The 22,664-nt window shown below is 51.3% G+C and overlaps 2 protein-coding genes across 3 annotated transcripts in view; both read left to right on the forward strand.

Annotated features, from left to right (window-relative positions):
• Positions 1 to 22,664, forward strand: part of BCL2L1 (BCL2 like 1) — an 871,182-nt gene that overhangs the window by 572,077 nt on the left and 276,441 nt on the right. The gene's annotated exons all lie outside the window — the stretch shown is intronic.
• RBCK1 (RANBP2-type and C3HC4-type zinc finger containing 1) lies at positions 2,036 to 20,779 on the forward strand. Of its 2 annotated transcripts, none has more exons than XM_033433425.2 (12): positions 2,036 to 2,749; positions 3,829 to 3,973; positions 10,418 to 10,511; positions 10,623 to 10,821; positions 12,009 to 12,130; positions 12,210 to 12,383; positions 13,582 to 13,862; positions 14,813 to 14,924; positions 17,571 to 17,750; positions 18,483 to 18,581; positions 18,926 to 19,069; positions 20,074 to 20,779. In XM_033433425.2, the coding sequence occupies exons 1-12, from the start codon at positions 2,728 to 2,730 to the stop codon at positions 20,152 to 20,154; spliced, it is 1,653 nt and encodes a 550-aa protein (XP_033289316.1). In that variant the 5' UTR covers positions 2,036 to 2,727; the 3' UTR covers positions 20,155 to 20,779. The 2 variants fall into 2 exon arrangements, with proteins under 2 accessions (XP_033289316.1, XP_004272726.1); XM_004272678.4 differs by having other exon boundaries at positions 2,038 to 2,749; positions 13,582 to 13,742.

Raw genomic sequence — 22,664 nt, forward strand, 5'->3', positions numbered from 1 at the left:
GCAGAGGGGGTTAGAGAATAGGAGATAGTGTCTGCTATGGGTACAGGGTTTCTTTGGGGGGTGGTAAAAATGTTCTAAAATTAGGGACTTCCCTGGTGGTCCCGTGGTTAAGAATCTGCTTTCCAATGCAGGGGAAGTGGGTTCAACCCCTGTTCGGGGAATTAAGATCCCACATGCCACAGGGCAACTAAGCTCACATGCTCTAGAGCCCGTGCGCTACAACTAGAAAGCCCATGTGCCGAAACTACTAAGCCTGCATGCCAAAACTAGAGAGCCCACGTGCCGCAACAAAGAGCCCGTGCGCCGCAACGAAAGATCCCGCATGCTGCAACAAAGATCCCGCATGCCGCAACTAAGACTCGACGCAGCCAAATAAATAAAAATAAATATTTTTAAAAAATGTTCTAAAATTAGATCATGGTGATAGTTGCACAACTCTGTACTAAAAACTATTAAATTGTACACTTTAAATGGGTGGATCTTATAGTATATAAATTATTTCTCAATAAAGCTATTTAAAGAAAGAACAGCAGTTAGATTGACAGGTGAAGATGTTTTAACAGCAACAATGGAAGCCAGAAGACAATGGAATGCTGTCTTTAAGGTGCTGAAATGCCAGCTAGAATTCTATACCCAGCAAAAACGTCTCTCAAGAGTGAGGTCTAAATAAAGATTTTTCAAACAAAAACCAAGAAAGTTTGTCACGAGAAGACTCACCCTACAGGGACTTCTAATACAACAGTTCTCAAACTTGGCTTCTCATTACACTCACCAAAGAGCTTAAAAACTCCTGATACCTGTACCCACCCCAGATATTCCGAATCAATTGATCTGAGATGTGACCTGGGCATAGGATTTTTAAAAGTTCCCCAGGTGATTCAAACATACAGCTCAGGCTGAGAACCTCTGCCTTATGGGATATATTTCAGGCAAAAAGAAATTGATCCCAGATGAAAGTCTGAGATTCCTTCATTCATTTAACGTAATCCATGGGCAACTATTATGTGTTCGAAACTGTTCTAGACACCAGGAACACAGCAATGAGCAAAACACACAAAAGTCCCCACCCTCTGGAAGAGGGAAACAGCCAAAAGATAACCAAGATAAAGAAGTAAAATATGCTGTTAGATAGTAATACATGCTTTGGGAAAAAATGAAGCCAGGAAGGAGAATATAAAATGCTAGATTTAGGTGCGTGTGTGTGAAATTTCAGATAGAGTGGACAGGGAAGACTTTTGGCTAAAGCCCAAAATAAAGGGCAAGAGCAATCCATGAAGATATCTGGGCTATGGCAAGTGCAAAGGCCCTGAGGTGGGAGTGTGTCTGCCTTGTTCCAGGGTCTGGAGGCCAATGGGTCTTGAGTGGAGTGAGCCAAGAGGATAGTATTCAGAGAAGGAGTGGCGGCAGTTGCAGGCCTTGGGGGGACCTCAGCTTTTTCTTTGAGTGAGATGGGAGCTATTGGGAGTGTTTTGAGGAGTGGCATGGCTTGATCCTAACAGGGCCCTCTGGCAGCTGGGTGGAAAATGGATTGTAGTGACCAAAAGGGGAAGCCAGGAGCCCAATGAGGAGGCTGGTGCAGTACGCCGGAGGAGAAAGGATGGAGGTGGATTGGGATGGGGTGTGGAGGAGGTGAGAGGTGACAGATTCTGGAACTATCGTGCAGGCCGAGCCCATAGGATCTGTTGATCTATGGGATGAGGGGTGGGAGAAAAGTTCAGGGGTGGGAAGACTGGAGGATGCAAAGAGCTTCCAGCCTGTGCCCGGAGAAAATAAATTTCATTAGTGGCCCAATCAAAAGGTGGAGAGTGACCGCCGAGAGGCAGCGTCCGGCTGGCTAAGGGTGGGTTCCTGAGGCCGTCCGGCCTGGATTTAAATCCGGCTGCGTGGCCTCGGACAGATCAGAAACAAACAGAGCCTCTATTTCTTCTGCAAAAGGAGCAAGGACCGGCCTGCCCGCCGCAGACCTGGCAGCTGGACTGAGCAGGGGCGGTCTCCACGTCGCTCCCCGCCCCTCCCGGCCCCGCCCACTTCCCCACCCCTCCCGCGGCGCTGCTGGCTAAGCTGCTCCGGTGAGTGAGGGTCTAGGAGTCCGGGTCCGGCCGGGGGAGGGGTGGGAACGCCTCGGACTGCAGGACAGAGCGCCCCGGACCGCCGAGATCCGGAGCAGGGGCCGCCGCCGGGTCGCCGGAACGGCGGGGAGACCCGGATCCCGCGAGACTCTTCCGCCCCACTTCCGGGGCCGCCACTTTCACTTTCTTTTCCGTGGAGGCTGCTCCCCTCCCTCTCCTGACTGACAGGGGCCGCTGCGCCGGGGAGGGAGTTGGGCTGAAATCCCGCGCCCCGGAGGGCGCTTTTCCCCAGCAGGGAAAAGGGGAGGCCCTCCTCGGGGACTCCCAGCGCCGCGGCTGTGCGTCGTCCCTCCACGCAGCCAGGCCTGTCCCGTTTCCTCTGTTGCCCTTTGCGGGCTTGCCTTGGTGCCCCCTTTCATCTCCCACGCGGGGTCCCGGCCCGTTCCCTACCCCAGGCCCCATCCCCGGTCCTCGGGTAGTGTGATGCTACCCGACTGCCACCGGGGACACCGAGGCACAAAGAAGGCTTGGGCCGCGCCAGAGGTCACCGGCCTGGACTGAGTTGCTCGTGGTCGCCCGTCCTCTAGCAAGTGACCGGGAGGTGGCATTTCCCCGGAGCTGCAGCCCCTGCCTGGGGGGATGGGCACAACCACGCCAGATGGACGAGAAGATCAAGAAAGGTGGGCACAGCCTGGAGGCGACTGAGAAACTTCGGGGGTGGGGAGGGGGGAGGGGCATTAACCCTGTCGTCCCTCTACCCACCTGCCCCTCAGTTTCCTCCCCTGGGGCTTGGTTCCTTCCAGGGGCCTCTTGTCATTCATTTATTTGATGACCCTGAGGCCTCAGTGGGCCAGCTCTGCTGGGAAGGGTGTAGGGAGCTCCCAGAGGACACAGGAGACCACCCAGGCTGGTGAGGGAGCAGACCTCAAGGGTCATTGCCTTCCCCCTGGCCCCTTCCACCCAGCGTGGGAGAACTTAAGTTGGGTCATGTCACCAACCTGCTCACATACCCTCCTGTGCTCCTTGTTCTTAGAACAAAGCCCAGAGCAGTTGGGTAGCCCACAGGCCTGCTGGCTTCGCTGACCTCTGCCTTCCCGCATTGGGCCCCTTGGTCATTCTGCTTGGAGCCCCCACAGGTTTCTGTTCTAATCCAGCCATTTCTTGCCCAAGGCCTTTCCCTTTCCCTTTCTCTGTACCTGGAACACTTTTGCCCAACCAGGTCTTGACATACCCAACTTCTCCTTCACTTCTCAGCTTCAATGTCACCTCCTCCTAGAGGCTTTCCTGATTTCCTTACCCTGTTCATTTCCTTGGCAGCGTGGATCACAACCTGAATCTTTTTCTTTTGTTAAATTTGTTAATTGTCTTCTTACTGGGCTGGGAGGTCCATGAGAAGAGGGACCCTGTTTATCTTATTCACTGTTGAAGACCAGTTTCTGAGACAGTGATTGGCACACAGTAAGAATTCAGTAAATGTTTGTTGTATAAATGAGCGGAAGTGTGGGGGGACCTGGGAGTATGAAGGGAAAACAGAACCAAATGAGCAGGGAGGGGGAGTGGGGAGTGGGAGTGGGGATTGACAGAGAAGGCCTCCCAGAGAAAAGGGACTTTTAAGCTGGGTGCTGAAAGATATGTAGGAGTTCACCAGGAAGACAGAGAGGAAGCAGCATGTACAAAGGATCACCTCCTTCCTCACCCCCTTAACCCCAGCTCCTGAAAAATAAACCCTGTGCTAACCTGCTTCCACTGTGGATTTCAGCTGAGGAGGTGGCCCAGAGACTCACCCGAGCAGTGGCTGGCGGGGATGAACAGGTGGCTATGCAGTGTGCCATATGGCTGGCAGAGCAACGGGTGCCCCTGAACGTGCAACTGAAGCCTGAGGTCTCCCTGACACAGGATATCAGGTGAGGAGTACGTAGCTGACCAGGGACTTAGGGCTTCCTGAACCCCAGTGGGCCGCGATATAGTCTTGCCTATAAAACAGTTAAGTTATTCTTTTTTTTTTTTTTTTTTTTTTTTTGTGGTACACGGGCCTCTCACTGTTGTGGCTTCTCCCGTTGCGGAGCACAGGCTCTGGACGCGCAGGCTCAGCGGCCATGGCTCATGGGCCCAGCCGCTCCGCGGCATGTGGGATCTTCCCGGACCAGGGCACGAACCCGTGTCCCCTGCGTCGGCAGGCGGACTCTCAACCACTGCGCCACCAGGGAAGCCCGTTAAGTTATTCTTAATGGCAGGTTCTGGTGTCAGGAGACCTAGCTTCAAACCCCAGCTCTGTTACAAATCAACTCTGAGATCTAGGGCAGGTCACGTCACCTCTCAGAGTTAGTTTTTTTCATTTAAAAAATGGGGCAGGGCTTCCCTGGTGGCGCAGTGGTTGAGAGTCCGCCTGCCGATGCAGGGGATACGAGTTCGTGCCCCGGTCTGGGAAGATCCCACATGCCGCGGAGCGGCTGGGCCCGTGAGCCATGGCCGCTGAGCCTGTGCATCTGGAGCCTGTGCTCCGCAACAGGAGAGGCCACAACAGTGAGAGGCCCGAATATCGCAAAAAATAAATAAATAAATAAAAATAAAAAATGGGGCAATATCAGTAGCTGTTCTTAGAATTGTTAGGAGGTGTATTAGGGTGTTAGGTCTCATATAACAGAAAGAGACATATTAACAGTGGTATCAACAAGTTTGATGGTACACAGTCCAGATGTGGAGGCTCTGTTCCCTGCAGTCCTCAGCGACTCATGCTTTTGTCTTGTTATGCCATTCATGGCCTCCATTCTGAGGTTCACCTTATGGTCCAAAATGGCTGTTCCAGTTCTAGCCACTGCATCAGCATTCTTGTCAGCAGGAAGGAAGAAGGGAAGAAGGGCACCCCCTCCCACTCTCCTCTTAAGAACAGAGCTCAGAAAGTTGCACACACTTCTTCCACTTAACTCCCAAGGCCAGAACTTATTCTCACAGCCACACTCAGCTTGAAGGGAGGCTGTGAAATACAGCCAGGTATTGCACTAGAATTCAAGGCAAGGGTTAATGGATACTGTTAGTCTGCCCCAGGAGGCTTAAACTTGTTGCTGAAATGCTTAGCGCAGTGCCTGGCGCATGTTAATCACTCAATAAACATTGTTTTTTCCTGCTTTTTTCCTGCTGTGTAGTAAGACAATAGTTTTACAGTTTCTAATTTTCAGTGGTGGATCCCATTTGATTTTGTTTTATTGAGATATAATTGACAGACCATATTCAACAATTTAAACAGTTCACCAATTTAAAGTTTATAGTTCAAGGCTTTTAGTATATTCACAGTTGTGCAACCATCACTGAAACCAATTCTAGAACATTTTTTAAGAAACCCTGTATTCGTACTTTTTAAAAAAATTTTTTGGCTGCTCTGTGCCCTTTGAACCCATGCCCCTTGCAGTGGAAGCTTGGAGTCTCAACCACTGGCCACCAGGGAAGTCCCAAAACCCCATACCTGCTAATAGTCACTCCTTATGTCCCTACCTTTTTTTCCCCAATCCCCCCAACCTTAGGCAAACACTAATTTACTTTCTATCTCTAGCAGTTTGCCTATGCTGGGAATTTCATGTAAGTGGAGTCATACACTATGTAGCCTTTGTGTCTGGCTTCTTTCACTTAGCATCATGTTTTCTAGATTCATCCATGTTGTAGCACGTATCAGTACTTCATTCCTCTTTATGACTGAATAATAATCCAGTGTATGGATATACCATATTTTCTTTATTAATCAGTTGATGGACATCTGGGTTGTTTCTACTTTTTCGGCTAACATGTACAACGCTGCTATGAACATTTGTGTCCAAGTTTTTATATGGACATATTTTTTCCCCAGTTTTTTATGGCTGTGTTGGGTCTTCGTTGCTGTACCTGGGCTTCTCATTGTGGTGGCTTCTTGTGTTGCGGAGCATGGGCTCTAGGCGCGCGGACTTCAGTAGTTTTGGCTCGAAGGCTGTAGAGCTCAGGCTCAGTAGTTGTGGCGCACAGGCTTAGTTGCTCTGCGGCATGTGGGATCTTTCCGGACCAGGGCTCGAACCCGTGTCCCTTGCGTTGGCAGGCGGCTTCTTAACCACTGCGTCACCAGGGAAGCCCTCCCCAGTTTTACTGAGATATAATTGACATATATAGTTAGTTTAAGGTATTGTGACTTTTATAATAAGAAATATATATTTGTCTTCTTCCTGTTCTTGGTACAGAACTCCTAAAACACTTGGAATTTCTTAAGTGATGAGAATGATAAAGGTGCCTTTTGTTATGTTAGTGAGGTGACTCTTGGACTGCCCCTAGATCACCTAAGGATGGGGGCTGGTCATCAGAGGAACCAATCCTGTGATTAGAGGATTGGAACCTTCAGTCCCATCACCCTGATCTCGGGGGAGAGGAAAAGGGCTGGAGGTTGAATCGATCATCAGTGGCCAATGGATTAATCAATCATGCCCATGTAATGAAGCCTCCATAAACACTCAAAAAGGGTTTGAAGAGCTTCCAGGTTGGAGATTTGGAGAGAATTGCACCCCTTCTCACATACCTTGCCTATGCCTCTCTTCTATCTGGCTGTTACAGGCTTTTATAATAAACCAGTAATATAGAAAGTAAATATTTCTCTGAGTTCTGTGAGCTGCTCTAGCAAAATAATCAAACCCAAGGAGGAGGTCGTTGGAATCCCTAACCTATAACCAGTCAGTCAGAGAACAGGTGACAACTTGGGCTTTCAATTGGTGTGTGAAGTGGTGGGGCAGTCTTGTAGGACTGAGCCCTCAACCTGTGGAAGCTGACGCTGTCTCTGGGTAGAGAGTGCCAGAATTGAGCCCTGCTGCTGTCTGAAAATTGCTTAGTGGTGTGTGGGAAGCCTTCCCCCCCTCCCCCTTCCACAGGTTGGAAATTGAGCCTCAGAACCATTTTAGGTGTATGACATAATGATTTAATATATGTATGTATTGTGGAATGATTACCACAGTAAGTTTAGTTAACATCCATTGCCTCACATAGTGATAAATTATTTTTTCTTGTGATGACAACTTTTAAGATTTACTCTCTTAGCAATTTTCAAATGTATGATACAATATTGTTAACTATGGTCACCATGCTGTACATCACTTCCCCAGAACTTATTTATCTTAAAACAGGAAGTTGTACCTTTTGACCACCTTCACCCCCCTCCCTGCCAACCAGTCTATTCTTTTGCTCTGACATCGGTTTTTTTTAAATCCACATGTAAGTGAGATCACACAGCATTTGTCTTTCGCTGTCTGACTTATTTCACTTAGCATAATGACCTCAAGGCCCATGTTGTTGCAAAGGGAAGGATTTCCTTCTTTTTATGGCTGAATAATATTCCATGGTGTATATATACTGTACATGGAAACAACCTAAGTAACCATGAATGAATAAAGAAAATGTGGTGTATATGTATACAATGGACACATATTTTCATTTCCCATTCTGTGGGTTGTCTTTTCACTGTATCGATAGTGTCCTTTGAAGCACAAGTTTTTAATTTTGACGAAGGACTGTTTATCTGTTTTCTTTTGTTGTTTGCGCTTTTGACATCATCTAAGAAACCACTGCCTCATACATGGTCATAAAGGTGTATCCCTATTTATTTTTTTAAGAGGTTTATAGTTATAGCTCTTACATTTAAGTCTTTGATCCCTTTTGAGTTAATTTTAGTATATGGTGTGAGGTCCAACTTCATTTTTTTGCTTGTGAATATCTAGTTATCACAGCATTATTTTTTTTTAATTAATTAATTTATTTATTTATTTTTGGTTGCATTGGGTCTTCGTTGCTGCACACAGGCTTTCTCTAGTTGCGGTGAGCGGGGGCTGCTCTTCGTTGCGGTGCATGGGCTTAATTGCGGTGCGCGGGCTTCTCTTTGTGGTACGCAGGCTTCTCATTGCGGTGGCTTCTCTTGTTGCGGAGCACGGGCTCTAGGCTCTAGGCACTTGGGCTTCAGTAGTTGCGGCTCAGTAGTTGTGGCTTGTGGGCTCTAGAGCACAGGCTTAGTAGCTGTGGCACACGAGCGTGTGCTCCGCAACGGGAGAGGCCACAACAGTGAAAGACGCCCGCGTACCACACACACAAAACAACAATAACAAAAAAAACCCATGCCACTACACACAGCTTGTTTACATCAGTTATACTTGTTACTGCCACAGCATAATTTAATTAGCTGTTACATCAATCAATAAAACATGAGTGCTAAAAGAGAATTGTGTCTATGAAAACTAAGTTGATTGCTTTAGAAAGACAAGATAGAGATGAGGCACCAAAAAAAACTGTTATCATTTTAGGGTGGGACAGTTGTAAAGAAATATGGTAAAAATCCAGAAGGGCTCTGTACTCAGATGCTTTGAGAGTGTAAGTTTTTGCTCCACTTTAAAGAAGCTGATACTGGAAGTCATAGACCATGTATAAGGCGTGTGGTTCATACGAAAAGAAACAATCATGGGGAACTCCAGTAGCAGATTTGTACTCAAGAAAAGCCATTGGCCTTTTACCTAGAGATTGGCCATTGAATGTGCATTTGTATCCTGTAAGGTAAAATTGTTAAAGTCTGCAGCTGTTTTTGCAGTTCTCTGCTTTAACGATTTTTCTGACTAACTGATCACCACTGATCCTGATGACATTAGATATAAGGGTTCCAACTGTATTTTTCTGTTATTGGTGTTAAGGTTATAGCTTTTAGATTTTGTTTCCTAAGTAAAATTCAGGCTTCTATGCTTTGCCTCTAGGTTGATTCTAAAAATGTAAACCCACTAAAATAGCATTTATAGTATTTTGATTATGGAAATATTACTCAGTGTAGAATAAGTAGTGCAGTTGAAACTTTATGCACTTTCATGTTTCAAAACCCCTGTTGCTTGAAGAAGAATGTCTTGAAGTTTAAGATCTCGTCCTTCTTTAAATTTCCTTTTACTTTTCTTCCATTCTCCTGCATCAGACTCAGCTATTCTTTTTTTTTTTTTCTTGTATTTCAAAAACTTTTCACGTGGAGAGGTGGATGGTAAACTTTTGGCGTCTATACATGTCTAAAAATTTCTTATTTCCCTGTTAGTTGGCTGGGTGTTGAAAATTATTATCCTGAGGAATTTTGAGGTATTTTCTGGAGTATTTTTAAAGCAAGTCTCAGATTTTAGTTCATTCATAAGTAATTTGATATGTCTTTAAAAAATGACTTAAAAAAAACCCCTCAATACCATTATTACACCTAAAAAATTAACAATAATTACTTAAAATTCCCTAATACTGTATTTATATTCAACTTTCCTTGATTATCTTGTTAGTGTTTTTTTTGTGTTTTTTTTGGCCATACCACATGGCTTGCAGGATCCAACCAGGGATTAAACCTGGGTCCCCAGAGTCCTGACCACTTGTAACTCCCTCGTTAGTGTTTGTTATAGTTGATTTGTTCCAGTCAGGAGCCAAACGAGATCAAATAGCATTTCTTAATGTTGTCTGAGTCTCTTTTATTCACTTTCTCTATTTTTAGTGCCATTAATTTTTTTTTAAGAAACCTGGTCTTTGACCTCCAGAATTCTCCCACATTCTGAGTTTATGAATTGCCTCCTCATGGTGTAATTTAATATCTCTTATTTTCCTTGTGAACTTGTAGTTTGACCTGAAGGTTAGGATAGTAAGGAGTCACTGTTACATTCACAGGAATTCTTCCTCATTTTCTGATTGTTTCTTGCTGTTCTTGCTTTAAGGATGCGGCGTTTTCCGAAATCACTCTGGAGGTTCTAAGTGGGCTTTCCTGTTATTGTTCTACACCCTAATTTTTCTGTGTCTTGGGATCAGTTCTGTTTTTTTTGTCTTAGCCCTCCCTTTTCATGCTTTTGGTCTTCGAAAAAAGTTTGAGCAGCTTTGAGAAGGTTGGTGTTTAAAACCGCTTTCTGTGGAATAATACTGTTTGGGTTGAAATCCTGCCTCTAACAGTTATTAATTGTTTACTTGGCAGAGCCACTGTAACCTATCTGTGCCTCCTGTTTCATCTCTAAAATAGGGGTGACAACAGTACCTGCCTCATGTGTTCACTGAGAGGATTACATGAGTTAATACATGTTAAGTGCTTTGAAGAGTCTTGGCATACAGTTAATAACTGTTGTGGTTTGGCTAAGGAGCCAATAATAGCCAATAATAGAAGAGGTTGGAGAGCTTGGGAGGGGCCAGAGCATGGAGGCCCTTGCCATGCCACAGTGAGTTTGGATTTTATTCTGAGAGCCATGTGGAGCCATTGCAGGGGCCTAAGCAGCGAGTTCTGACACAGGAATCACAGGGGAGTGGGAATCCAGGAGCTGGCTGGCGGCTGAGGTTGGACCTGTGGCCCCTTGCCCTCCCCGCAGGCTGTGGGTGAGCGTGGAGGATGCGCAGTTGCACACGGTCACTATCTGGCTCACGGTGCGGCCTGACATGACGGTGGCCTCCCTCAAGGACATGGTGAGTGAGGGGGCACAAGGAAGACGCGTCAGGGCGGAGGTCCCCCTTTTGCCTTGCCTCTCTCTACTCTGCGCTTCCCTCCCCACACTCCCTCTGCATCCTCCCTGCCAGGTGTTCCTGGACTATGGCTTTCCGCCAACCCTGCAGCAGTGGGTGATTGGGCAGCGCTTGGCCCGGGACCAGGAGACCCTGCACTCCCACGGGGTGCGGCGGAACGGGGCCAGTGCCTACCTCTATCTGCTGTCAGCCTGCAACACCTCACTCAACCCTCAGGAGCTGCAGCGGGAGCGGCAGCTGCGGATGCTGGAGGGTGAGGCTCTGCTCCAGAGCGCATGCACTCTCCTGAGGTTGTAGGGGAGAGGGAGCAGGGAGCAGAGCCCAGGGGCTTTTGTCAGGAACGTGCCTGGAAGACCTTATCCGTAGTGGGGAAGAGAGGACAAAGGACACCCCAGGAAGGAGCCATTTGGGGAACCATTTAGAGAACAGCTGGTCTAGGGGAGAGGGGCTGAGTTCAGTCCCCACCCTGGCATTTATCAGCTGTGTGACCTCAGGCAAGTCTCTTCTCATCTCTGCTCTTCAGTTTTCTAAATCTGTAAATTGGATATGATAATAGCTAGTTTTTATTCTAAATTTTTTACTTCTTATTCTGAAATATTTCAGACCTACAGAAAAGTTGCAAAATTGTATAAAGAATTGTATAACGAATTCCCATGTGCTTTTCATGTGGATTCCCCAGATATTAACATTTGACTATATTTGTTTTGCTTTATCATTCTCTCAGTATTTATTTATGCATAAGTAATTTTTTGGAACTGTTATGAGAGTAAGTTGCAGACACGTTGTCCCTTTCCCCCAAATACTTGTGTGTATTTCCTTTAAAAAAAAAAAGGCTCATTTTCTCACTACATACACCTATCAAACTTAGGAAATTAACATTGATACGGTCCATTGATCTAATGGACAGATCTTGCTCAAATTTTACCAGTTGTCTCACTAATGTCCTTTATAGTGAAAGACCTGGCCCTTGGCCTCGGTGTCTCACAGTCTTTTTCAATCTTTGGTCTCCTGTCTTCCCTTGGCTCTCCTGTTGTTTGAAGAGTCCAGGCCAGTTTTAGTTTTTGTTTTTCTGTCCCATGTGCCCTCATGAATGGACTCAGATTCAGTATTTTGGCAGGACTACCTCAGAAGTGGTGTTCGACCCTCTAGATGCTACACTTAGGAGCACAGGAGATCAGTTTTCAAACCGGGTTTTTAAGCTGGGAAGCCCCAGGAGCAGTCGTGGGTGGAGGAGGGGCTCTGACCCCTGGGAGCCAGGACACTCGGCCAGGTCTGGACCCACCCGGCAGGACCACCGAGCTGGAGACTCCTCCGGAAGGAGGGAGATAGAAGGGGGCGGGGTAAGGGGGTGGTCAGTGCAGAGCCCGGGGTTCCTGGCTGGCCCAGGGTGTGGATGAAATGGGCTGCAGGGATCCGCCACCCCTGAACCCTCCTCCCCAGATCTGGGCTTCAAGGACCTCACGCTGCAGCCACGGGGCCCCCTGGAACCAGTCCTCCCGAAGCCCGGGGGCCCCCAGGAGCCGGGGCGGGGGCAGAACGACGCCGCGCCAGAGCCCCCGCCGGTAAGCTGCCCAGTGCGCGCCGCTGCGCCCCTGACCTGCCCGTCTCGTCTCCCTGCGCTCACCGCCCCTCTGCCCCCAGGTGGGCTGGCAGTGCCCTGGCTGCACTTTCATCAACAAGCCCACGCGGCCCGGCTGCGAGATGTGCTGCCGGGCGCGGCCCGAGGCCTACCAGGTCCCTGCCTCGTACCAGCCGGACGAGGAGGAGCGAGCGCGTCTGGCCGGTGAGGAGGAGGCGCTGCGCCAGTACCAGCAGGTGGGCGCGGACCCCGGACAGACACCTGCAGACTGGACGGGGGAGGCATAGGCCAGGAAGGGAGGCACCTCCACATTGCCGCTCCTCCCCCTGTTGCTGACCCCTCCTGATCACACCACTGGTGGTGACCCTGCACTTGACTGTGACCGGCCTCTCCCTGAGCTCATCCTGTCGCTAGGACCCTGCTCCCCGGCTGTGATGCACATCCAAGCTTATCTGACCACCCCCCCCACAGTGGGCTGTGGCGCTGCCCCTGGCTTTGACTTACACTCTCACTGTGCACACGAGAGTACCGGGCTCTGACCCCAACATCCTAGCTGAGACCCTGACCACTCCCCCATCCGCTGCCCCTTTGTCCGCCTGTGACCTCGCTTTTGCTCCACTCAGCCCTGACCTCATTCTGAATCCTACTATTCCTGACCTCCCCTTCCTCCCTGGCTGTGGCCCACCCAGACTTCCTAGGATCTTGGACCTAGCCCTTCACCGCTCCCTGGGAGGTTGACCCAGCCCTCCGTCCTGCTCCTCCCACAGTCCCACCCCCATCATGTTACGCACGCATTGATTACACAGTTACCTAACCCTGAGCGTTCGCCCATTCTGATCGGATGCTCCCATCCCCCACTTGGACCCAGTCTGCCCTTGTCCCACCCCGGCCATGACCTCACTGCTGGTCCCATCGACAGCTTTGGCCCGGACCCTCTTCTCTCTCCCACCTTGCTCAGCTCCCTCGCTTTATCACCACCTCCCATACCCCTGACCTGTTCTGTGGCCTCGACCCGGCTCTGCCTTCACCTCCCTGGCCCTAGCCCTGCCCTGCTTCTTGGCAGAGATGGGAGCCCTGCTACTCCTGACTCCCCGCTCAGACCCTGGCCCCTTCCTTTCCAAACGCCATCGCTCCCTGGCTTGACACTAGGTTGCAGCCTTAACCTGCCAGTGCCTGGCCCGCCTCCTGCCCCACCCCCACCCCACCCCCCTGTTTCCTCGCCTCCCGCCCCGCCCTGCTCCCGGCCCCTCCCTTCCCAGCATCGCCTGCGCCTAACCTCAGCCTGCCCAGTCCCACCCCCACCGCAGGATTCTGCTTCGCCCCCCCCCCACCCTCCCCGCCGCCGGCAGGTTTGACCCATCCCCTGGTCCTGCGCCCTTCTGGCCCGCCCCTGAGACCCTGACCCGCCCCGCGGCCCCACCCCCGTGTGCCCAGCGGAAGCAGCAGCAGCAGGAGGGGAACTACCTACAGCACGTGCAACTGGATCAGCGGAGCCTGGTGCTGAACACCGAGCCTACCGAGTGTCCCGTATGCTACTCGGTGCTGGCGCCCGGCGAGGCCGTGGTGCTGCGTGAGTGTCTGCACACCTTCTGCAGGTGCGGCCCTGACCCCACCCCCAGCGATGTAGTTGCTCACGGCTGCGCAGTACCCATGGCTGAAAGGGGGTGGGGCGCAGTGCTCTTACATCTCCTTGGACGCCCACAGAAACCTGCGAGGTAGGCACTCTCTCCCCTTTTTGCAGAGGAGGAATGTGAGGTACAGAGAGGCCAGCAACTTGCTCGAGGCCACACAGCTCAGGCATTCTGTCGCCAGAGCATGCGACCTTCCACACAACCGCCAGGCCCATGTAAGGCCTGGGTTCTGGCCTGGCAGCCCGTGCCAACCCCGCCCTGACCCTCGCTGGTGGACAGTCTGCCCTCTGAGGCTCCACACCTGGCCCTGGGCTGTGGAGAACGTGTCCTTCTTCACAGCACACATCTGATGAGCTTTCCTGGGTGCCAGGGACTGGGCTAGGCCTGGGGATCCAGGAGTGAACAAAAAAGCTCATTTTCCGCCTCCTGAAGCTTACATTCCTGTGGGCAGGCCGATGTTAATCAAATAATCACTGATATAATTGTAAATTGTGCCAAATGCTAAGTACCAGTGGATTATGGTAAAAGTAACAGAGGCCCTGCCCTACAAGAGGTCTGGGAAGCCCCTAGGGAGGCTGCACTTGAGCAGACCAGGGGGTCCAAAGTGGGTATGTGCCTGGCCTGCCTGTGGCAGCAAGGGGTCAGTGTAGCTGGAGCAGAGGGATGGAGGGGGTTAGGGGATGGGGACAGAGAGGTATTAGGGAGGGTGAGTCACCGGGGCTCTCAGGTTTGCTCTGGGTGGGATGGGATGGGAGGCTGTGGGGAGGGACATGGTAGACCCAGGGAGCCCAGTAAGGAGGCTCCTGCAGTCCTGCAGGTGAGGTGATGGGACCTGGGCCGGAGTGATAAGGGTGGCAGTGGGGGGGACAGAAGTGATGGGTTGGTGGAAGGGATCGGAAGGAAGGGAGGTATTGAGGAGAAGCCCGCCTGGGGTCAGGCCTCACCATGTGAGGGCTGGAGTTCTGGGGGCTGGAGTCCTGGGGGATGGGGTTCAGATGACCCCTAACCTCCCCACCCTTTCATACCTCTCCCAGGGAGTGTCTACAGGGCACCATCCGCAACAGCCAGGAGGCTGAGGTTGCCTGCCCCTTCATTGACAACACCTACTCATGCTCGGGCAAGCTGCTGGAGAGGGAGATCCGGGCGGTAAGACCTGGGGGAGGAAGGGGCACACCCCCTGTCCCAGGGAACTGGGCCCTGAGCTGGCAGGTGGGAACTGGTTTGAGAGTCCCAGTCTCAGGCACCAGTCATTTATCAAGAGCTTTTTCCATGTGGGATGCTGGAAGCCCAAGGGATGGGCAGGACAGGAACTAGGGGAAATACCTAGTAAAGAAAACACCCTTATGAAGAAAAGACAGCAGAGCAGTTAGCAGGGGGGAATTCTGGGGCCAGATGGCCTGGTGACCTCAGGTCAGATACGCAGCCTCTCTGTGCCTCGGTTTTCTCATCTTGGTTGGGGTCAGAGACTTAGTTTCTATTTCAAGGGTTGTGAAGATTATAGTGGAAGACACGTGTAAAGAATTTGGAGTAGTGCTTGATACGTGGTATCAGTTAGCCCTTGTATCAGTTAGCTTCTGCTGTGTAACAGATTACTCCAGACTCAAAACAACCGCCATTTATTTAGCTTATGAATCTGCAGGTTAGCAATTTGGGTTGGGCTTAGCTGGACTGGTGTGATGGTCTTATCTGTGATGGCTGGGATGACAGGGCCTCTTTCCACTTTGGTCTCATCCACCCCAGGCTGGCCAGGGCCTGCTCATGTGCTGGTGTCTCAAGGATCCAAGAGCAGCCAGTGCAGGGGCGCTTTCCAAGGCTGCTCACTTGCTCCTGTCCCTTTGGCCAAAGCAGGTCACATGCTTAAGCCCAGAGTTTGTGTGGGAGGGAACCACCCAAGGGTGTGGAGTTGGGGAAACATGAACAAATAGGGGCCACTTCTCCAGCAACCTTTCACAGGGCTGTATGTGTCTGCATGTGTGTGTTTTCTGTTATTATTAATGTTATTATTATCGAGTTATGCCCCTGACTGCTGGTCATCTTGAACAAGTGCTCTCCCTTCTCTGCGCCTCCATTTACCCATCTGTAAAGTGGACTGTTGGACTTGATCATTGGTTTTTAAACTGCTGGGGAATGGCCTTCCCAGAATTGGGCGTCTTGGAATTCCCAGGCCAACATGGAGGCAGGGCCAAAGGTGGCTGAGGTCCAAATGAGAGACCCCCATCACCGCATATACAAGACCGCGTTTCTGCACATCACTTCTGCCTATTTCCCACGATGCTGCTTCTCAGAACCCCCTAAACTTTACCGAGTATTTCCTGGCACCTAAGGGGTTCTGCCTCAGGGGAAAGAGGGCAGACAGAAGGGGTGGACCTTTGGGAACTCCCAGCCTTTACACTAAGAGAAGCCCCATTTTTAACTGTTGTTTGTGGGGCAGCTGAGAAGGGCAGCTCTGGCTTCCTTACTCTTGCCTGGAGAGGCCCCAAGACATAGATCATTCCATATGTCCTGGCACCCACAGTCGCTGCCCAGAGGCTTTCCCTATAAAACCCACCTCTTCCAAGGGGCATTGTGATGGGGCCAGAGTTCATGCCAAGGAGCTGCAGGGCTCATGCTTCCCTGGAGCCCCTGGACGTTGACCGAAGCCTCGGAGAATAGTCAAGTGTGGCAGAGAAAGAGGAAGGGGCAGGGATCAGCAGAGTAATGCAGTGGAGGTTGTTTTACAAAAAACATGCCTAAACCACAAGAACCAGAACAGAAATCAAAGAGGAAAATCACGCACCGACTCTGCCATCCCAGAGAATCTCTGATGGCATTTTCTCCTGTTTCCTTTGGTGTCTCTGGATAGACATGTTTTTTTTTTCTTTTTAAATTAACTATTAAGGTATACCTTGCACACAATAAAATTTGTCCGTTGTAAGGATGCAGTTAGATGAGTTTTGACAAATGTAACTCTTAAGACTATCACTCAGTGAAGATATAGAACATAGGCATGATTTTTACCTCATTGTAACCAGTGTAGGGACAACAGCTTTTGCTATTTTGCTACAAAACCTTCCTAAAGATTATTATAAATCTCTATGGCATACATCCTGTTTAGTTCTCCTCTCTTAATAATTCCAGTTTCTGGAATTATTAATAATTAATATCAATAATTATTAATATTAATTATTATTAATAGTTCCTTCCAGTTTGTAAGGAATGCTTCAGGGAACATTTTGCATGGTGTCTTTTCCTTCTTATGTATTATTTTCTTAGGATAAACTTGTAGAAGTAGAATAAGCCTCAAAGGGTCAGAAAAGTTTGGGATGGTTGAAACATTATTGCCGCGTGGCTTTCTCAGAGTGCTGTGTACCAGGATGCTAGTTTAACCACATCTTCCTGGAATTGCTTGTTATTGTCCACTTTTTTCCCTTTTTAAAAGATTGTGGTAAAATATGTATAACATTTACCATTTAACCATTTTTTAAGTGTACAGTTCTGTGGCATTGGGTGTAGCCACATTGCTGTGCAATCATCCATCTCCAGGACTTTTAACCTACTTTTTTTTTTCCTTTTTTTTTTTTGGCTGAGCCATTCGGCTTGCGGAATCGAACCCATGCCCCATGCAGTGGAAGCACAGAGTCCTAACCACTGGACTGCCAGGGAATTCCCATAAGCCACTTTTTGAACGGAGTTTTTAACACTGCTATGTTGGACTTTATGGGTTGGGGGCTTCCTGAGGGATATTTGGTGGCCAGGAGGGCACATTGTCAGGTGTTCTGAACCCAGAGCACCAAGGTTGTGGTCTGCTGGCAGCTCCTGAGCCCTGAGGATTACCAGCGATTTCTGGACCTGGGCATCTCCATTGCAGAAAACCGCAGTGCCTTCAGCTACCACTGCAAGACCCCGGACTGCAAAGGATGGTGCTTCTTTGAGGATGACGTCAACGAGTTCACCTGCCCTGTGTGTTTCCACATCAACTGCCTGCTTTGCAAGGTGGGGACAGGGACCCACACTGCCCAGTCACTCTGGTCCTGCCAGGAGCTCACTGCCATTCCGAGTTTGTTCTCCTGGGAAGGGAGCTGGGATACTGACCTGGTTGCAATGACTTAGAGCTGTGTGTCAGTGGCCAGGCTTGGCTTGGGCCCTGATCTGAGCCTAAGCCTTAGACTGAGCCCTGAATCTGGACTGAGCCTCTGAATAATCCTGGCCCCAGACTGAGCCCCGATCCTGGCCTCTGATGAACCCCGATCCCTCACAGACCAACCCCAGCCCTAGCCCCAGACCGAGTGTCAACTCCTGTCCTGAACTGAGCCCTGCCTGACCCTCACCTCAGGCTGTCCCTGCCCTCATCCTCTCAGCAGGTGACCACAGTAGAGACTGGTCTTGGGCGAGTAGGCAGGGCTGAGCCTGCTCGCAGCCCTGCAAGCTCACTCTCAGAGCATTAGGCCTACAGCCAGGGCAGAGCACAGCCGGCGACGAGGGCCTGCGGTTTAGGGATTTCTGTGCCTGTCAGGACTTAAAATAAATAGGTATATATGATTATTATCATATGTGCTGACCCTGGCTTCACCTCCCTGGCCTCAGGGTGTGTGTGGTTTACAAAGGAAGGCTCTGTCACTGACACCACGTAGAAGCATTAAGTGCTTATGTGGATGCCTGCTCCGGCCCTCACCTCTCTAACTCCCTGGGGAACTTTCTCACCTCGAGCCCCTCATCCTGCTGCAGGCCATCCACGAGCAGATGAACTGCAAGGAGTACCAAGACGACCTGGCCCTGCGGGCTCAGAACGATGTGGCTGCCTGGCAGACGACGGAGATGCTGAGGGTGAGGCTGGGTCAAGGCTGAGGGCCAGGGATCTGAGTTTTGGGGAGGGATGGGGGACTTCTCTGAAAGGACTGTGGTTCATCCAGCCCTGGAGGCTTGAGCTCCTGCTGGCATCACTCCCATCCAGAGATGGAACTCAGGACAAGTGGCGAGCAGCAGGGAGTGTCCGGGTGGAGAGAGGAGACTGCAGACGCATGGGAGAGGAGGCTGCATGCAGCCGGGCCTGGGTGGAGCAGCATGGGAGAGTGATTCTGCGACTCAGGGGGGTGGCCGGTTTCTCTCTGCAGTGGGGTGGGCGCCAGGGAGCGGGGCTGGGCCTAAGGTCAGCACCTGCTCTGCTGCAGACCATGCTGCAGCAGGGCGAGGCCATGCACTGCCCACAGTGCCAGATCGTGGTGCAGAAGAAGGATGGCTGTGACTGGATCCGCTGCACTGTCTGCCACACCGAGATCTGCTGGGTCACCAAGGGTCCTCGCTGGGGCCCCGGGGTGAGTCCCCAGGGAGCAGAGGTCTCGGGGTGCTGTGGGAGAGTGCCTGAGAGTAGAGATTGGACAGGTCAGCCCATGGGCCAGTTCTAACCCCACTGCCTGCATTTGTGTAGCTCGTGAACTAAGAACGTTTTTTACATCTTTTAAAGTGGTTGAACATATCAAAAGAAGAATATTTCATGACATGTAAAAATTATATGAAAGCCGAATTTTAGTGTCCATAAGTTAAGTTTTGTGGGAGCGCCGCTCATTCGTTTGCATACTGTCTGTGGCTGCTTTGGCACTACAAAGGCAGAGACCGACTGGCCGGCAAAAACTCAGGGAACTGTCTTGCCCTTTACAGAAATGTTGGCCCAGCCCAGCCCTAGAGGACAGCGACCAAGGGTGCGGGTGGGAGTCGGAGGTAGAGCGGTGGGTCCCTGGCTCTGGCACACACTGACCATGTGGTTAGGCTGTTACTCCCTTCTCTGAGTCACAGCTTCTTCGTCTGTGAAGTGGAGATGATAGCTGGGCCTCAGGTTTATTGTCAGAATCAAATGAAAAAATGCAAGAGCAGTGCTTAGCGCGGGGCATCTGTCACATGGTGAGCACGTGCATGGTGGCTCCTGGTGGCTGTCGTTGGGAGGAGTGTGCCTGGAATTGGGGCTCGGCGTTATCCGTACAGGCAGACAGTGAGACAGGTGGAGGCTGAAGGAACACACACTCATACTGCCAGTGTGCTGACCCACCCCGAATATGCAAAAATCCATCAAGTCCTCTCTGTCTCCAGACCACAGAATTGAGGCTGCTACGGGAGCCCAGAAAGGCCGCCCAGAAAGGCCTTAACGGCTGCCTCCATCTGGTAGCTGGGGCTGAGAGGGTCATCTTAGCAGGGGGGTGTGCCCGACCCAAGGCCCAGGGTGGGAGTCTGTGCTTTGGGGGTGTGATGGAGTGCATGGCGGAGGGGGAGGGGCCCACTGTCTTCACTGTCCTGACCTTTTCTCCTCTCCCCGCTCATCCTCTAGGGCCCGGGAGACACCAGCGGGGGCTGCCGCTGCCGGGTGAATGGGTCTCCTTGCCACCCCAGCTGTCAGAACTGCCACTGAGCTGAGGATGGCCTGGTCCGCATGCTGACCCAGTCCCACATCTGCAAGCTTCTGTGGGACAGGGCTGGTGCTTTGGCTCTGATTTCTGGCCTGGGAGATGCCTTTGCGCTTGGCTGAGACAGGGGCCCTGAAGAGGCCAAGGCCTCAGAGCTGTGTGGATGGACTTGTTTGCTGTGGGCATTGCAGAGGCCCTGCCTGAGCTGGCCATTGTCCGCGGCTGTATCTGCCCCAGTGCCTTTGCCCTTCCTCTGGGGCTTGCCAGCCAGACCTTTCATCTCCTCTCTGTGGCTCCCATCTCTGCCTAACCCAGCTTTAAACACAGCCCTGGCCGGAGGCCTTGCTGGATGGAGCCTCAGAGCCCCGTGTGAGTCCACACTTCCCTCATCCACCTCCCTCGTCTGCAGGACGCTGAGCACTCACAGCCTCCCACCTCCCCTGTTGGCTTTCTGGGGGTGACTTTTCTCTGGCTTTGCTGTTGGAGGCCTGGGGCTTCTTAGAATTGCTGCTAATTCTGCTCAGAGCCAAGAGGGAGACCTGGCAGTTTCTAAAGACAGCCCAGCCGGCCCAGCTTCCGTATCTCCCTCTTTGCCGCCTGTGTAAACTAATTAAAATGGTTTCCCAGGAAGGGATGAGTGTGATGTCGTGCGAGGGAGCAAAAGGGTCATGGGCTGTGACTCTACACGGAGACAGGCAGGATCCAAGCTCTCTGGGAATTGCAGCCAAAAGTTGATGTGTTGGCCCCTGTCAGTGTAGAACGAAGGTGCGGCTGAGCACTGGGATACTTGCACTGGACTGAGCACCCCTGCGCCCACTCGAGGGGCAGGATGCTCTGGGTCAACGTTGGCCTGGACAGGCAGCTTGCAGTGTTGAGAGTCCACAAGGCGGGGTCTGCAGGTCAGCGTGGGCTTCAGGGGGAGGGAGGGAGGGGCCGAGGCAGCAGCTACAGGCTGGCAGGAAATTCTTGCTGCAAACTTCTGACCTCTCAGTGGGCACCCAGTGTTGGAGAAGAGATACTTCAGGAAGAGGTGAACCTGCAGTTGCGGGTGAGATTGTGATCCTAATTTTTAACATCTCAGACAAGATGGCACAGTATTGGTCCAGTACTGTTTACTATGCCCACTCCGCTGGTCAGAGATTAATAAAACACGGTTCTGGGCATCCGTTCTGTTTTTACCTCATCCTCTGACCCCTCCAACACCCCTCCCACCCCCCACTTTGAAGGCCAGCACACTGTCTGAGCCGGGATGTGGACCATCATTACAACAGGCGGAGGGCGTCTCTGCGACTCAAGGTGTGGACTCCAGGTTCCAGGAGTTGGGGCATGTCATTGGGGCGGGGCGGAAAGGGCTTATTCTAGACCCTGGAAAGGCACCCTGTCGTTGGGTGCCAAGGCTCAAGAGTTGACCCCAGGCTCTGTGAGCAGAGAGGTGAGAGAACGTGAGTGCCTTCCTGCTCTGCATTGGCTGATGAGGGGCACCCCCGCCCCGGGAGCAGGAAAGTCAGGCAGAGCCACGACTGGAGGAAACGGCAAGCTGAGCAGAGCTGCCAGAGCTGTGATGCAGGAGAACGCGGGGCCCAGGTCAGGGCTAACCGCTTGCTCTCACCGGCTCCTCCCTCTTCCCTCTCCTGCCAGGGCCTGTAGGGGAAGAAAGCAGACCATTCTTCTGGTGCACAGGTATAAACCAGCAAGCCACAGTATTGTTTTAGAAATTTGAATTGGTTGTATTTTTAAATTGGAGATGCTACATTAAAATCTAGATGCCCAAGTTCTCTTGCAAAAGTCGAAGCTTGGTAATCCTGGCTTCTCATTTCCACATGGCAGGTCCAGGGTCACGTGATGTTCCTGATCTAGTTCACCACAGTCCTCGTCACCCCCAGCTCTCCTCACACGGCCTTTCCTGTGCCCTTGCACCATTCTTTCTCCCATGAGTACTAAGAAGTGTTGAGACATTTCTTTACCCATGGCTGTATCAACTGAGGCTGGCAGAGGGGGGGGACCACATGGGCTGCGTGTGTCTTTCACTTGGCCCACTCCATCTACACCAAGGCGGGCATCGAGTTTATGTCTGCTGCAGCCAAATGGGTCAGGAGGGCAAATGGAGGGGCGCAGGGCTGTCCCGGGGTTCTAACCTTCAGCGCCATACTTCACATGCCAGTGGGTGAAGGATCTAAGATGGGCAGGCTCACAAGTGCTCCCTACTGCAGGGTCAAGTGGAGGTGCCTCCCCCTCCCAAGGGGTCACCCCAAACTGGGCCCCAGCACCAACTCTCCAGGGCGGACTTGAAACCAAACCCCACAGGCTCTGGACTCAGACCATCTACCTGAGGAAGCAGCCGGAGGTCCCAAATGTGCTTGTGTGACACAATCTTTTTCTGCAGGGATGGGGAAGGCAAGGGGAAGCACTTTGCTCAGATAAAGAGCAGCTGCTAATGTGGGCAGGAAGTGGTGGATGGGCCCCACAGCCCATGCCAGAGTAACATGTGTCTTCTAGTGTCCGGGGCTGCCGTGAA

The sequence above is a fragment of the Orcinus orca genome, chromosome 16 (genome assembly GCF_937001465.1).
Source record: "Orcinus orca chromosome 16, mOrcOrc1.1, whole genome shotgun sequence".
NCBI classification, from domain to species: domain Eukaryota; kingdom Metazoa; phylum Chordata; class Mammalia; order Artiodactyla; family Delphinidae; genus Orcinus; species Orcinus orca.